General features: G+C 41.3%; 1 protein-coding gene across 4 annotated transcripts in view; it reads right to left on the reverse strand.

The window, feature by feature from the left end:
• The window catches only part of TENM1 (teneurin transmembrane protein 1), a 572765-nt gene that overhangs the window by 13447 nt on the left and 542362 nt on the right, over positions 1–16956 (reverse strand). For all 4 annotated transcript variants that reach the window (XM_065900559.1, XM_065900557.1, XM_065900558.1 and 1 more), the window contains 2 exons: positions 15939–16174; positions 3714–4010 (listed from right to left, as the gene is read on the reverse strand). In XM_065900559.1, coding sequence (XP_065756631.1) covers positions 3714–4010; positions 15939–16174 — 533 coding nt within the window. The remainder of the gene's footprint in view (positions 1–3713; positions 4011–15938; positions 16175–16956) is intronic.

A 16956-nucleotide genomic window follows, 5' to 3' on the forward strand; every position in this document is an offset into this window, starting at 1 on the left:
TGTAACCGTTGCGTTGCCAGACTACCATTTAGTTCTCACTTGCCTGCTTTTTCACTTTGGGTGGGCATTATTATCAGCTTTTTCAAAAACAATACTTATGAGTCCATCCAATGCCCATAGTACAGCTATACGGTAAAAGGCCATTTCTTATTCGTTGAAACAATGGAGTGGGAGACTTTGTATTTTTAAAAAATTGATTGTGAGATCCGAAAAGACTGTGACATCATTGTAAAGAAGAAAACAAGAACAATCATGGCTGTATACTCATTTGAACACGAGTAGAAATGAGAAATGGCAGAAATTTGAAAAATTAAAGCATTTGAATGACCACCAGATGGCAGTCTGGGGCCACCTGGAAGCACAAGCCAAAGGCTGCATTCTCTCCCTCGAGGCAGCCTTTGAAAATTTCAGCCCCAAAGAGGCAATTTTGTGTAAATGTATCAGACTAAAGTATCTTACTAAGTGATTATAAAATATATTTAAATGTATTTAAAAATGAAGTTCTTAAGAACGATTTTAGGAAACGGAAAGATGTAAGTTTACTGTAATACAAAATTTTAGCCCCACAAGTCTTCAAAATATAATTAACTCAGGGAAGGCTCATAAATCAAGATAGAGAATTAATGGCCGCACAGAGAAAACTTAAGAAACAATAACTGATTTTTAAAAATAGAGATGAGATCATTTAAGCCACCGCAGCTATTAGCCAAATAATTATTTTTCTCCTAATGGCTACAAACCATTGCGCATGAAAATGATACGAGTAGTTTTTACTTACTCTAGAGGAAGTCAAACAATTTTTACAAAATTTCTGCACATTAAGGTGAAATATCTGCTGTTTGATTTTTAATATATCATGGTATAGGGGTGGCAAGCAAATTTACAGAGGTACTACCAGAAGTATTTTGAGGTATAAAAAGAGACTTATATTTTAAAGTTTGAGAACTCTTACTTCAAAATATACTACTAGAGCCAGCCTCTTTGTCTTGCTCTGCCCCAGACATAGTGAAAGAATGTTCCAGCGAAGGCCATGTTCAAGAGAGGACTTAAAAAGAGCACGGGGAGGCACAGAACCTCATCACCTCACTGGAAAAGTTACATGTTAACTGGATTTTGGTAAATTGAATATTCTTTACCTTTTCTTTCTAGAATCACAATTTCAAAGTTGCTTTAATTTCCTTCCTTTTTTCCTTCCTTCCGTTCTTTCCTGTTTTAATTTACCTTCAAGTAGCAGTAACTGCCAGCCTTTAAGTTCTTCGACTCATATAAATACTAGAATAAATACTAGAACGCATGATTTAAATGGAAAGGAATTAACTTCTATTGAATGACGGTGTGCTGGGTGCTTTATATTGTTATTTCATTTAATCGCTGCTTCTATTCAGTGAATTAATTATTATCACTGGTAATAATAATGTTAATAAAATCAATCTCGTGATAGATGATTTTTGGAAAGTAAAGAACCATTCCATAATTATGTGTTTTGTAGGTTCTGAGTTTTGCATAATAGCATTGCTTAAGTCACGGGCTATCTTGTAATTAGAGAACAAATTAAATGTGAAATCAAGAAAGGGAGAAAAGTCAACTAAAAGACACAAGCGATTTGGCTGTCTCACTGGTCAGTTAACTAGTCTTTGGAAGTCACTGGGGCTTTTCTCCATACATTGTTTTGTGACAATAAGGTCTTATTTCTGTCTACTGCAGACACTGACAGTCTCAGGGAGCTCTCTTTGTTGTGTTTTTTTTTTTAAAGAATTATTGCCAAGTAAGTTTCTGTAGCAAAACGGACGTATGCGAAGTTTGCTTCACATCATTCTTTGACGAAATAACTGTGCTGAAATAATCAGTTAATCCAGAAAAGGGGAACAATAAAATTGCTTCATTGGTGTCAGAGAAGAGGCTAAATAACTATATGCAGGGCTGAAATTTAAGTTTCAACAGGCTCTTTTGTCATCGTATGGACAGCCTAAAGGGAAAGTTCTACGAGACATAGAAGCAACTGTCTACAGGCAGTTAGCTCAGTGGCTAGACCGTGGCGCTAATGAGGCCAGGGCTCTGAGTTCAAAACCGTACATACTTTTTTTTTTTTTTTTGGCTGTGCCCGGCGGCTTGTGGGACCTTAGCTCCCCCGACCGGGGATTGAACTGGGCCCTGGCAGTCAAAGTGCTGAGTCCTAATCACTGGACCACCAGGGAATTTCCTCAAAACTGTACATACTCATAATGCGTGCCAGCTCCTTCACTAGTCACACGTAGACCTGTGGGAGGATCAGCGCAAACCTATCCTCATTCCTGAAAAAACTAATCAGCCTACATTCTGCTAGAATCAGTGGCATCTTTTTTTCATATGATGGTCATCATTACATGCCTTGCCTCTGTGAACGTACACCAAATCTTTGGATTCAGTTAATTTTTTTTTTTTTTTTTGCGGTACACGGGCCTCTCACTGTTGTGGCCTCTCTTTGTGGACAGTAGTCATACGATTTTGCCAATCATCCTTGTTACTAAAATTCAAAAGATAAAAGATCTACTCTGTAAAATTCAGATGTTCCCAGTGTAGAGTACAGATTAGAGATTTCATCAATTTCTTCAGCAGAAAAGGACAGGAGGTGGATACAGCAGAGAACTCCCTCCTTTACCCTGGCTCCCAAGTGGAGCTCTGCTTTATCTCCTAGGCATTCCCAACTTGGCAAATTCCCCAGCGACTGGCTCTGGGAAATAATACAATAGTTTTATAATAACATACAACCGCGGGCACACTTTTTTTAAAAAAAACTTTCAGGGGTATATCAGAAAGGCTTAGCATCATTTGGTGCAAATAGTGAAATTTTGCGATGTGAGCTATGAATGCCCATGACTTTTCTAAGAACTTCTAGGGGTGACTTTGCACTGACTACCCTTGAATCCTCAAGGGAAGGCATCTTCCAATTTTCCCAGAAATTAATTCAGGACTGATAAGTTGAATGGATAGATTTGGGAAAAAAGAGACAGTATCTTAGGACATCAGAGATTGAGATGGTAGATAGAGATCAATTTCTCTTATTGTCTTCTGATACTGATCTGGCTAGAAATCATTTTGCTGTGGGGGGCTGATGTTTGACAAATGGATCCAGTGATGGGATTAAAATCCTTGCCCATTCCAAGCAGACAGAGGCCACGAGCTCCTATTACAGATGCTACTGGAGAGTCATTACATACAAAGGACTATTACCAACGAGGCCCCACTGCTACCATTTCCTCAGACCGATTACTTGGGAAAATTAGTCTTCAAATGTATACCGCTAAACTTTTACTGACTATTCTAACAAAAGTAGAAGTCCTTATCCTCTGCGTAAGAGGCTCTTTTCCAGAGCTACGATACATTAACACGCAATTTTATAATTTTCTACCTATTTTACTTCAGTGTGAGCTTTCTTAATAATAAAGATACATTTTCAGGAGCATGAACAAATATGCTCAAATGAGGAGAAATCGAAGCCATTATCCTGACTTCAGTTTGAAAGAGTACCTGGCAGAGCGTGGGGTTGGGGAAAGTTTTCAGCTGAAAAACAGCTTATCCTTACAGGTATAATTTGTTGTTTTTACTTCTATAGAGCAGAACAGCCAGAACACAGACTTTTCTCCTGCAGGTCCTCAGCAAGGTGGGCAGTCAGTGCCGCTTTCAATATTCTCATTCGGGAACTCAGAACTAGTTTATTTCCCCTACATGCTTACCTTTTCTAAGTAGGTATAGCTCCAAATTTTCCCGTCAGCCCAAGTTCTTGAAATGATTTTTCCACTCTGGTCATATTCCATTTTTTCATTCCACGTCCCTCGTTGAATAAATGTCACCAATCCTGAAGGTGAATATGTGATATTCACTTCATTATATCTGCTTATGGGAGACCACAGAACAGGTCGTCCAGTCTGGTCATAAAGAATTCGAAGGGTGAATTTCCGATGGTCGTCATAGATCTTTCCTGTGCGAGTCATATGATCAAAATCTATGGAGAGCAGGTTTCTGTTATGGGCCTACAAAAAAGAGATAGGAAATACATTTGAAGCACTGCCTTAGCTCCCCTCATCAAGTGCATTCACAATCGAAAAGCTTTTTCTGTTTCTCCAGCAATGGGGGGGTTGTCTCTTGCCTTTGAATCCGCATGGCTTCTCCTCGGATGACACTTGTCTTTATTCTCCCAGCAGACTGTACAATCTTGGAAGGCTGGGGCTATGTCTTAACTACTGGTATGTGCTAGCTCCTCAACATACGGTTATTGATTGCTTTTGCCCAACTCAAGCCTCAAGTGTGCTGATACAATTTTCAGTGATTATGTAATCTTATTTTATGTGAGTCAGATGCCTACCAAGGAACGGGATTTCCTCCCCCTCTTTTACCAATGAAGTGGCTAAAACATAGAATGGTGAGTTATTTACATAATTAGAAATTAGAAAAAACGAATATAGAGAGCCCCCTCTAATTTATACAGAGAATCCCTTCTTTGGCTTCCTGTTCCTCTGGGCATGGAGCTTTATCACTTCACATCTATCACAGGGGAACACAAAGCAACTCAGATTGTCTCCTGAGATGGAAGCCCACTCAGCAATGTTTTATCAGAAGGTAAATGTGGCAGGTGTTGGTAGGCCCCCCAGTATTTGCAAGGGTGGCACCACTCAGTGAGGTTAGAGCATGGAGTTCAATCCGGGTACCAAGTTTAGAAACAATTAGTAGCTCGGTTTGGTTCTGGTCTTAGGCTTCCTTGACTGCATGCCAGCATCCCCTCTGTGTACTTCACGGCCCCAAAGTTGTCCAGAGAAATCCTGCCTCTGAGGAGATTCAGCCTGGTCTACACAAGATAACCAAAGAACTAAATGGCTTAGTTAAAAAGTTTTTAAATTGGACAAAAGGCCACTTTTACTGGGTTTTCAAAGCAACTGGACAACTGACATGATCTGTTCTACTCTTCAGCTAGTAATGCCAATGTTTGGCACTCCCACCAGTAACTGCCATAGCAAGCTGATGACAACACAGAGCTGAAGAAGGCTCTGGAAGACAAGGGTTTTGACGTAGGTGGGTGGGAGGCCAAGGGGAGGGCTTTAAAAATTTGTTTTATTTATTTTAGTTTAGCTCAGTTAAGATTTCATTTCAGTGAGTCGTTTGTTTTGTTTTATTATAACGTTTTATGTGGAACTAGTCTGACTCACAAGAAGTTGCAAAAGTGGGGAATTCCCTGGCGGTCCAGTGGTTAGGACTCCAAGCTCTCATTGCCCAGGGCCCAGGTTTGATCCCTGGTCGGGGAACTAAAATCCCACAAGCCTCACAGTGCGGCCAATAAAATAAAATATGTAAATTGTTGGAGCTATTAAAAAAACAGAAGTTGCAAAAATGATACAGTAGCCATGTACTCTTCACCCAACTTTCAAGGAAAAGACTTTTCTTTTGGGTGAAGGGGGTCCAAGCATATCTGGAAGGAACCTTCTAGGTTCTTGGCTGAGACCCCCCCCACACTGCCACCCTCACCCTGTAATAAAAACAGGAGAAAAACAAACAAGTTTAATAACATGTATACCTCCTGTACACATGGGAGAGACCCAGGGGAACTGAGTAACTCTCCAAAATGGCCCAAGCCACCACCTTATATACTATCTCCAACCAAAGACAAAAGATGTTGGGAGGAGGGAGCCAGTTATGGGAGGTGACCAGGCAAAGCACAGTAAACAAGGGTAAGGTTGTTATGCAGATTTAAGTCATTGCTTTCTCCATCAGCCTAAAATAATCTTTATACCAAAGAGGCATATTTTGGGGTGGCAAATTCTTCTCCCCTTCAAATAAAAAAGGAGAAACTTTGAGAAGTATAAACAACAGGGGCTCTCGGGAGTCAGGAGACTGAATTAGCTGCTTGTCTGTGCACCAGCCATCTCTTGTATTCGGGCCTTAGTTTTCTTATCTGTGAAAAGGGAGTGATATTTACCACTCTACACCACACACCTGTGTTAAGAATTAAATGAGATTACATATACGGGTACCTGGTGATGTGTAAAAATAATATTAGTAATTGTTGTTTTTAGATATCATTACTTTTTGCATTTTAGTTAGGCTTCTGAATGGGCCCATGTGTCAGATTCCAAGGACTGTAGCTTGGTGTATTAGATTTATATCTGTAGGAATTGTCAACACGATCCTGAACAGAATATTAAATATCTGTTTAATGAGGTAGGGAAAAAAAACCAACATTAGGATTTGACTACATTAATCATAGTCGGACTAAATGGATTCACTAGCTATTCAACTAAACTTCATGTTCATTTATAATTTTTGTGGTCAAGGATTTCTTTAAATATCTGAAAGCTATATACTGTGTCCCCAGAAAAATGCACATAAGTACATAAACAAACATTTTAAACAAAATCTCAAGTGGGATCTGAAACTCAAACATGAAACCTTTAGGGGTCTTGAGTCCAATTTCAAAATCCTGGCTCAGAAAGAAGTTTTCAAAAATTTTTTGTTAAAATTTTGTTTTGCTATTTAAAAACTTGAGATATAACTGACATATACCATTATATTAGTTTCAGGTTCAATATTTGTATATATTGTGAAATAATTACCACAAAAATCTAGTTAACATCCATCACCATATGTAGTTACAACTTTTCTTTCTTGTGATGAAAACTTTTAAGATCTATTCTCTTAGCAACTGTCAAATATACAAAACAGTATTATTAGCTATAGTCACCATGCTGTACATTACATCCCCAGGACTTATTGATTTTTAACTGGAGCTTTGCACCTTTTCACCCCCTTCATCCATCTTGCCCACCCTTCACTACCTGCCTCTGGCAGCCACCAATCTGTTCTCTGTATCTATGACCTCTTTTTTTTTTGATTCTACATCTAAATGAGATCCAGGGTTTTTATCTTAGTGCCCTGCATGACTGCAAAGCCAGCATTCTCATTTCAGATTCTGGTTTTCCTTTGCTCAGTAATTTTGTGCACTTTGCTTTTTAAAATAACCTCCTTAACTTCTACCCCCATTATAAAAGTGATATTTTTTCATTGCAGAAAAATTGGAAAATATAGAAATATACAAAGAAAATAATCACCTGTAATCCCATCCTTCAATGTGAATCATTGCTAGTACTTTGCAGCATTTCATGCCCACTTTTGTTTTGCATATTCTATGCCCATACACGTAAAGAATACAATTAGAATTATAAAGTTTTGTGTCCTACTTTTTCAGCTAATGTTTTGTCTTGAGCATTCCTCATGTTATTAAATATTCTTAAAATGTGGATTTTAGTGGTTACATAATATCTTCTACATGATAAGCATTTATTTTTCCTTTCTCCTATTGTTGGAAATTAGAGTTTTTGTTTTCCATTTTTCTTTTATCTTTCATGTTCTGTTGAACATTTTTGTAAATAAATATTTCCTTAATACAAAACCCTATAAGGGAAATTATGGGGTCAAATGATAACATATTAAAGACTCCCGATGCAACTCGAGATATTACTTCATGGTGCACAAAGGTTTACAAATTTATGCTCTTATTAACTAGCAGTGGAAGAGTTCAACTCATTCCATCCTTACCACCATTGAGTATTGTCATTGTTAGTATGCTTTTCCCAATATGAGAGTGGGAAAATAGTATGTTACTGTGGTTTAAATTTGCATTTATTTGGTTACTAATGAGGCTGAACCCTTTTAAACGTCTATTCGCTACATGTACGTCTTCTATGAATTGTCTGCTATTTTCAACGTCTTTTGGTTTCAGTTTCTTCATCAGCCAGCTGGGGCTAATGATACTTGCCATTAATTTTGAGCTTCTGCAAGAAAAAAAAAAAAAAAAAAGGACAGCAAATGTTCCACGCCATGAATTCCAGAAGACTAGTGATTAGATACTCCAATTATTCGGGAGGAAGTCTTGTCAGTTGCAGGGGTAGGTTTCATTCAGGGAATAGAGCCACAGATTGGGAAACATGACTCTTTAACCATCTGTAGCCAATGTGTGCAGTGCCGCGGTGCATAAATACACAGTAAACTGCTGTTATCACCTAAAAGGTGATAGAGAAGCCCGTATTTCCTGTCTTTTGATACACAGGGCTTGGAAACCTATACGAAACCAGGTGTTCTTTCTTCTACTACCTTTCCTGTGGTTTTATAGCCACATATCTCTAACTGTAATACTGTTCATTTACAATAGCTGTAAAATATCCATGTACTCCCAGAGACGGTTGTAACTGTTACAATTTATGTTATAATGATAGTTAAAGAGCCAAAGTAACAAGTGATTTCCAGTTCAACTAAATTTGTGGTTTTATTTGTCTGATAGATTAAGTTTACTACTCAAGAACACATTTCTTAATAAAGTCATTACAGCTACACAAGCAGGGACCACTGTTAAAAATCCACTACAGGCACTTCCCTGGTGGCGCAGTGGTTAAGAATCTGCCTGCCAATGCAGGGAACACGGGTTCGAGCCCTGGTCCGGGAAGATCCCACATGCCACGGAGCAACTAAGCCCGTGCGCCACAACTACTGAGCCTGTGCTCTAGAGCCCGCGAGCCACAACTACTGAGGCTGCGAGCCACAACTACTGAAGCCTGCGTGCCTACAGCCCATGCCCCGCAACAAGAGAAGCCACCGCAATGAGAAGCTCATGCACCACAACGAAGAGTAGCCCCCACTCGCTGCAACTAGAGAAAGCCCGCGTGCAGCAACGAAGACCCAACGCAGCCAAAAATAAATAACTAAATAAATAAAAATTAAAAAAAAATCCACTACAAAGCGAGAAGAAAACTCTTCCTAATGTTCTTTCCCTGCCTGTCAAGACTTCTGCAACCATGCTTCTGTTTCTGGATAATGCACTCGGATATTCAGATGTTGCTGAAACGCTAGTTTTAAAGTCAGGTTTGGAAGATAATGTAAAATTCGGCTAAGAGCTGAAAGGGGATGAAGGAATTGAAGATGCCACAGCCCCCACCCTGCGAGTCTCCTATGGAACCCACATGTGAGAAAGCTCAGAGAAAGAATGCTAGGCTGACCACCTTTGACTGCTGGGGTCGTGAGCAAGGGTGGGAAAGCAACACGTTCATACAAACTCTTGTTTGCCTGAAAGACAACAATAGCCCTTGACCTAAGTGTGGGTCATCAATCCTTATTTTGGCTCTTCCTCCAAACAATCTATACCAATCTTTGCCCTGGAAAAGAGAGGGGCAAAGAAAAGGTTGACATTTGAGAATAGCCCCAAGTTAAAAAGAGTCTCTTTGGACATTGGGCAAGACACTTGAGTTTGGCAACTGATGAGTTGTATGTTGGGGTAAGAAAGTTGGACTTGGTAATTTTTTTAATAAGGAAAGTATTTATGCTTTAATTTATTCTTTGGTTTTCTTTAAGCTTTTTTTAGCTTTGCTGAAGAGAAGGAAGGAGAAGGGCTTGCTTTTTTGTTCACACTTCGACCAGAAAGGGAAGAGGAAAGAGTATGCACTGGGGAGCCATGGGTTGTGTCGCCAGCAGAAATCAAAGCGCCTGCGAAGGGTGGGTACAGGCAGAAGCTCCAAAGAAAAGTGTCCTCTGCCTCCCCTCAGATCCTTTCCTTGCTCTTTCCTAGGAGTTTGAGTTTTAATTGCTTAAGAGAAAGTCCTTTCAACCCCTTGCAATTTGAGACTCATTCAATTAGTAGGATAAAAATATATTAGGTTGATAATATATAAAGATATATTAGGTTGATATATAGATATATAAGATATATAAAGACATATAAATATCCATAGGCAACTGCTGATATTTGAGTGTTTTGGGCCTACCAAAAGGGCAGTCTCCTATGGTTCAACCCAATACACACACACACACACACGCGTGCTGAACTCTAAGCTCCAATCACGGCAGTTGATTTTCTTCAGAATAAAGGAGGAGAAGGCTGAATTTTCAAGGATGCTGTCTAGCATTTCAACTCACAAGGCAACTGAGGTACATGTTTGATTTTTGCTGAAGAAGTTGAAAGGTGAATAAGTGAGATGGGCCAAATAACCACATTACAGTTTGGGAGATGCACTGCATTTAATTTCCATGAAGCTGTGGGAATGGACAGAGTCACAGCTGCTTTTAAATTGGTACACGCTACTCTATTCTCACTGGTTTTAAGGTAATTAGTACGTGATTTTTAGAAATCAATCAATACAATTCTACAGATTTTATTTTTTATTGATATTGCTACGCTGACAATGAAAACTGACTTAGGCTTGCTTCTGTTTCACAGAGTTGCCTACAAATGAACAGGGCACGTATGCAGGGTTAACATCAGCCTCCACGGCTCCACCGGGAATTTCTTTATACCTGTTTTTCTTCTTTTTTCCTCCCAAGGCACTCTCTTTACCTTGCCAGACCACAGAATCTTAGTGCCAGAAGGAATCTTACGGCATGGGCTATTGACCTGGACTGCCTGGGTTCAAATCCTGTGTCACCATTTACTAGCTGTGTGCCCTCTGTGTGCCTTGGTTTCTTTATCTGTGAGAATGTTAATAAGAAAACACACCTGATAAGGTGTTATGAGTAATAAATGAGTTAATATATGGCCATACACAGATAATATTTCAATGAATGTTAGTTGCTATAATTATGATTAATGGTAATAATACTACTAGTCATAATCATAGAGATTGTATAGCTCATATCCCTCATTTTATAGATGGGAAAAGTGGTGTAAAGTTATGGGCATACCTGTTCTTCTTCAAAACCTTACTCATTCCTCTCACTTGATTTCTGCCATACCATTTAACTCGGACACTTTGTGCACTAAAATAATTTGCTCTTGTTTAATTACTTTCCCGTTGGCGAATTCATCTGGGTAACCGTACAATAGGCATTTAAAATTTTTAATACCAAATCATTAATGCTTATATACAAGTGAAATAGTGTGTGAAATAATACTTTATGTCTAGCTATCTTTGTGGAGTTGACCCAAGATTAACAAATATAGTAATTTGTTAAATTTACAAATCACAGTAAATTTCTGTGATTTGAAGGCCCCAAGAATCCCCTGACCCCAAAAACTAACACTGCCCAGTGGCCTTGATGCCTTAAATCTCCTGTCTCCAGGTGACTCCTTAGGGGTGAATACACTGCTACTTGGGACTGACACCCACAGATATATTTAAAAAATAGATGAATCTATCTGCAAGCAGGCTCCTTATCTAAATTTTCACAAAATGAAACCCTCCAGCAAACCTAGGGAGAACGAAGTTAAAAGTGTGAAGCAAACACATTTTCTGAGAAAGGAAGGAGACGCTGGAACCCTCTTGGCTGTCTCCCACATTCCCCATCATTTGTCAGCCTGGGACCTTGTGTTTCACCTGGGCTTGTTCCCCCTTTCAGAGCTCAGCTGGCGTATGAACAGTCACATGTTGCATTTCAAAACAAATCTACCCTGTTCTCAGTTATCTTTTTTTTTTTTTTTTTTTTTTTTTTGCGGTATGCGGGCCTCTCACTGTTGTGGCCTCTCCTGTTGTGGAGCACAGGCTCCGGACGCGCAGGCTCAGCGGCCATGGCTCACGGGCCCAGCCGCTCCGCGGCATGTGGGATCTTCCCGGACCGGGGCACGAACCCGTGTCCCCTGCATCAGCAGGCGTACTCTCAACCACTGCACCACCAGGGAAGCCCTCAGTTATCTTTGAATGGAGAGAAAAACAATCAATCGTGAGGGTTTTTAGATTAGTCTTGGCTTCATTTTGCTTGTGAAACATAATCATCTTACTTGATTTGATGACTTTGGTTTGAAGCGCTAAGCTTCTTGGTTTTTTTTTTTTTTTTTAAATAAAGGAGGCTGCAGTTCTGGAGTTTTGCTGTAACCTCACATCTCAGTCTGCGAAATCTTGTAAAGAGCTCTGAGGTCCAATGCTGGGATAAGTCTCATTTAATAGCGTTATTATCCACGGACACAGCAAGGGGCAATCTGGATGTAGTTCCTAAACCAGTGTGCTTTTGGTGAATGTCTAATTTCTCTATTGTCCAGGGAAATGTATTTATGGGGACAGGCTGATGCAGCAGATGAGAAGGTACACAGACTGGATGGGAAAGCACTTTGTAAGGAAGATGATTCAAATACAACTCAGGTTGGCTGGGGGGAATGGCTTTTTAAAATAAATGAAATTTCAGGATGTTAATGTGATTTATTTCACTTAATGGAGCTGGTGCTGGATGGCCCAGAGGTAACAAATCCCTGGCCTGCTCAGGCTAAGCAGGATATCATGTTTCCCAGCAGTTTGTTTCCTCACCTTGAAGAGGACCCCGAGTGTGTATGAAAAAAGAAAATCACCGATGGTTGGAGAAAAGCAACTCTTGTTGCTTTATCTTCAAGAGAGGTCTATCATTTTCTGATTTTTTTTTCCTTTCCACCTAGAAGGTCTGGGGTGGATGTGATAGGTAGCTTTGGGGAATATTTGATGTCCATCATTTTACCAAGGAAGCCTTTAAACGAACCTGTCATTCTGTGCCCGAACAATTAGTGTTTTATGACCTGCTGCCCAAGCACATTTGCAAATTACAAGCACACCTCTGTGTGGTTTTTCAAAGAGGAGCCCTATTTCCCCCAGGGCAGCAGGGGTTTCTACGTTGTGTGACTATCTGAACCTGTTATTCTGTCTGAAGAGCTCTGGAACGGCAGCTCCTCCAGGAAAAATAGACGATTCAGTGCAAGGTCTCCAGGTACTTGAGGGCACCAGAGAGCCTTAATCTTTACATGGATGTTTACAAATGGGTCACCGCATATTTGGCCCAGAGAGAGAGAAAGTTACATCTCATGTGTCATCAGCTTGCCCCTTGAAAGCTACCATAAGTGAAGGGGGCACCATCTATGAAATAATAAAGTCAGTAAGGAAAAAGAATTTGCCTGGTTAAAACTGGATCCACACCTGCCTTTGGGGAGCGTATTCATTCCATTAAATTGGATATGCCTAATCTGGGGAAACTGAGGCAGTAATATAAGCCAAAGTGCCTAAGGATGGGGACAGCAGGTAAGGATTACCCAGTTAAACAGCCTCCTTCCTCTTGCCGCCTCCACACTTCGCCTGCCCGGAGGCCAGCCAGTTGTCCCGCACCACCCACACTTGCCAGTACATTAGAGTAGATTATTTGTCTCTTTTTGTCAGCACTGAAATGAGGAGTCAGGCCCGGCCAAGGTGGCTCCACTGAGTGGGGCAGTGATTTATAGATTAATTATCTTAGGGAACAAGGCAGCACAGCATGATGTAGTGGAAAGAGTGCTGCGCTAGGCGAAGCCCTGCATTTTAGTGCTGGCTCGGATCCTTAATAGCTGTTTGACTTTGGGCAAGTCACTTAACCTCTCTGGGCCTTAGTCTCCTTATCTGTAAATTGGGAATAACAATAATTGATGGTTGTTGGACTTCCCTGGTAGCACAGTGGTTAAGAATATGCCTGCCAAGGCAGGGAACGCGGGCTCGAGCCCTGGTTCAGGAAGATCCCACATGTCGCAGGGCAACTAAGCCTGTGCACCACAACTACTGAGTCTGTGCTCTAGAGCCCGTGAGCCACAACTATTGAGCCTGCGTGCCACAACTACTGAAGCCCGTGCTCTGCAACAAGAGAAGCCACTGCAATGAGAAGCCCACGCACCGCAACGAAGAGTAGCCCCCGCTCGCTGCAACTAGAGAAAGCCTGTACGCAGCAACGGAGACCCAATGCAGCCAAAAATAAATATAAATAAATAAATTTATTTTAAAAATTGATGGTTGTGGTGATCAAATAAAACCCTCACTATGAAAGCATTTTATTGATTGTAAGGCACTAAACATATGTAAAGGATTGTTATTGTTGTTAGATTTCTAGGGACATGTACAGTAACACCACCTAGCCATTCTTCAGTCCCAGGACCTCAGGAAGAACCCTAGAAGTCATAGAGGAGAGGGCCCTGAATTTGTTGCCCTTATAAGCCGTTCCACAAATCTGCTCAACTCTACCACGGGATGGGAAACGGGTCAATTATCAATGGTACTAACTAAATAACACTTCACTCTACTCAACACAAAAGAGCCCCCGTATGTTTTATGACCATTAGCTTCTCAGTATTAAGAACAATTTGGGATATGAGGTGCAAATTACAATTTACAGTCTCTCTCCATTATCCGTGCATATGGAAGGGAGAAAACAGGGTGGGTGATCGTAGAAAGTGGAAAATATTAAAGTCACATAGTATAGAATGAGCTCTCCTAAAGAATATAAAATCCCAAAGTCACATAGTGTATGATATGATTCACAATGTTTTATGCAGACTATAAGCTGGGGAGGCACTAAGAGACCATTTATTTGATATAATTGTTCTGGGGTGAATCCATGAGGTTGGTGAGCCATATGTAGATAATTCTGACTTTTCTCTAGTATGACATTTCATTTCACAGGTGAAGAAAATAAAGGCGTTCCTTAAGCCAGTTGTAAGACTTCCCCATCGAGGGTTCTACCTAGGAGATCTCATTTCTAGAAGAACTCTGATAGAAACCCTCACTGCTCTCACACAGACAGGTTTGACTATCTGGACTGGTTTCACCTCCCAATTCAGTGGCATACCTTAGTAGCTGTTACCAAAAAACAAGCATGGAAGTCTGTGTCTTTGTGCTACCAACAGAAGTGACTGGAAAGTGAGCGCTAGTGTAGATCATTTTGTCCGTATCAAGCCATGGGACTGACTTGACGGCTTGTCACTGGAATTGGGTGGTTGTTTGGCGTTGCGTTGCCACAGCCTAGAGGTTACCACATTTTTACTGTGAGTGAAGAAAATGCAAGTGTTCCAGGTATCCCAGGCACGACACAGGTGCTCAAAGCAGGCCTCAATAGTGAGTGATCTTCTCCCTCAGGCTGGCAGTTGCTCTCGGGCTGATATTGAATGTTACTATACTTGGAAGGTTGGTCACGTCATCCTAACATTGGTTCATGTTCAAGAAGGGACAGGTAGACAGAGCGCTGTGGTGTCTGTAGGCTTCGTGTGCTGCAGAAAGGCAATTTTGATTGAATGATCCCTGGTTAACTGTGGTGAACAGTGCTTGGTAAGAACTTGAAAACCCCCAAATCTTTCATTTCCCCCGGGCAGCTGTCTCTGAGCACCATTAGCCCAACGTGAGTACTAGTCCTTGACCCCTTTGGCCCTTAATATGTATATTCATGACAATGATATCATTCACTGTTTTCGCCCTTTATCTTGCTTTTGTCCAGATGTTGCCTGATGTCTCACATCCTTCTGTGTGTGCCTGCCTGGCCTTTCCAAATGAAGTATCAACTACCCCAAAGCAGGGGTCTGGGACAGCTCAGTGGACCTGCTGACCATCTGCAGGCCTTGTGAGGGATTCTGGAGGGCCTCCCGACTAAACACATTTCTCGATCCAGATGTTCTTGGGGCCTGAAATTGCTATTGTCAGAGCACTTTAGCTGGCTAATGACAAAGAAAGCTCCTATTAGGAGGGGGAAGGGTAAGCTGTGCCAAAGTGAGAGAGTGGCATGGACATGTATACACTACCAAACATAAAATAGAAAGCTAGTGGGAAGCAGCCGCATAGCACAGGGAGATCAGCTCGGTGCTGTGTGACCACCTGGAGGGGTGGGATAGGGAGGGTGGGAGGGAGGGAGACGCAAGAGGGAAGAGATATGGGAACATATGTATATGTGTAGCTGATTCACTTTGTTATAAAGCAGAAACTAACACACCATTGTAAAGCAATTATACTCCAATAAAGATGTTTAAAAAATAAATAAATAAATAAAAAGAAAGCTCCTATTAGAATGTTCATTTCAGGGTACTGAACCATTATCAGCCTTTAGCACCCTCTCTTGAATTAGTATATCATATAAGCTAGTCAGTCAGCTAGAAAAGCTTTGGAGAAATGGGACTTCCAATGAGGGAGGCTCTGCCATTTTCAAAACTAAAACACCAATTCTATAGCTTCTATCAGGTCGAGCCTTACCCTCAGCCTTCTTTCAAAAGCGGAAATGTTGCCTTTGTTCTGCTCCTTCCGCTGCCGCCACTCGATGAGGTTGGCGTTGTGCTCTCCGGGCAGTGAGATGTTGCATTTGCCCAGGGTGGGGTTGACTGCCCCGGACAGGATGTGGGGCTCTGAGCTGAGGCTGATCTCCATCCCGCTGGCAAAAGTGACACGTAGGGAGCCGTCTGGACTCACCCGATAGGTACTCTGGGTATTTTCTGCAGACAGAGGAGCAAAGGAGGAAGGGGGGAAGAAAGGGAAGCACAGAAGCAGAGGAGAGACAAGTTTAGCTTTAGGAGGTAAGGTTGGGAAAGGATGAGCAGGTGGGGTGCCGTGGACCTAACTGCCCTCTGGGCTAGACAACCACTCTGACAGGCCAACACACTCTGTCCATTTGGGTCTCGTTATTTTCACAGCTGGGCTGTCTTGTTTCTTGGATAAAAGACTCCTGTGTAATACTGCAGGCTGTTTTTGTTTTGAAAAACTTTCTCACTTTTAAAGAATTCCCTCACAAACTCCCTTTCTGACTTGGTGGATTGGCCTCCTCCATTTGATATGCTGGGAGCTAGAATGGGCAGAGTATGAAGTGTAACTCAGTATCGTCACTGCGGGGGGACACCAGCACAGTTGCCAGACTCCACAAAATGATACGCTGACAAAGGTCGCCACCGATCCTTTTAGAGTGGCTCAGCCTAACAACAGAAAGAGTCCTTAATGACTGGGCAGAGAGAAAACAATTTCTCTGTGTCCACTTCCCTCGGCTTCCAAGATATTCTTTCCAAATCCACCTCCCTCCCTCCCTTCCTCCCTTCCTTCCTGTTTACTCCTCTATTTCTCGCCCTCTCTCTCCTCACTTCCCTCCTTTCTTCCTTCCCTCTCTCCCTTCCTTCTTTTTCCTTCCATTCCTTTACTTTCCTCTCTTTGAACAGAATTAGCTTTTAATTCTCTCATTTCCCTTATATTCCTGCTTGGTGTGTATCCTCATTCATCCTTTTTATTC

Source organism: Phocoena phocoena, chromosome X, assembly GCF_963924675.1.
Source record: "Phocoena phocoena chromosome X, mPhoPho1.1, whole genome shotgun sequence".
In the NCBI taxonomy this organism is placed as follows: Eukaryota; Metazoa; Chordata; class Mammalia; order Artiodactyla; family Phocoenidae; genus Phocoena; species Phocoena phocoena.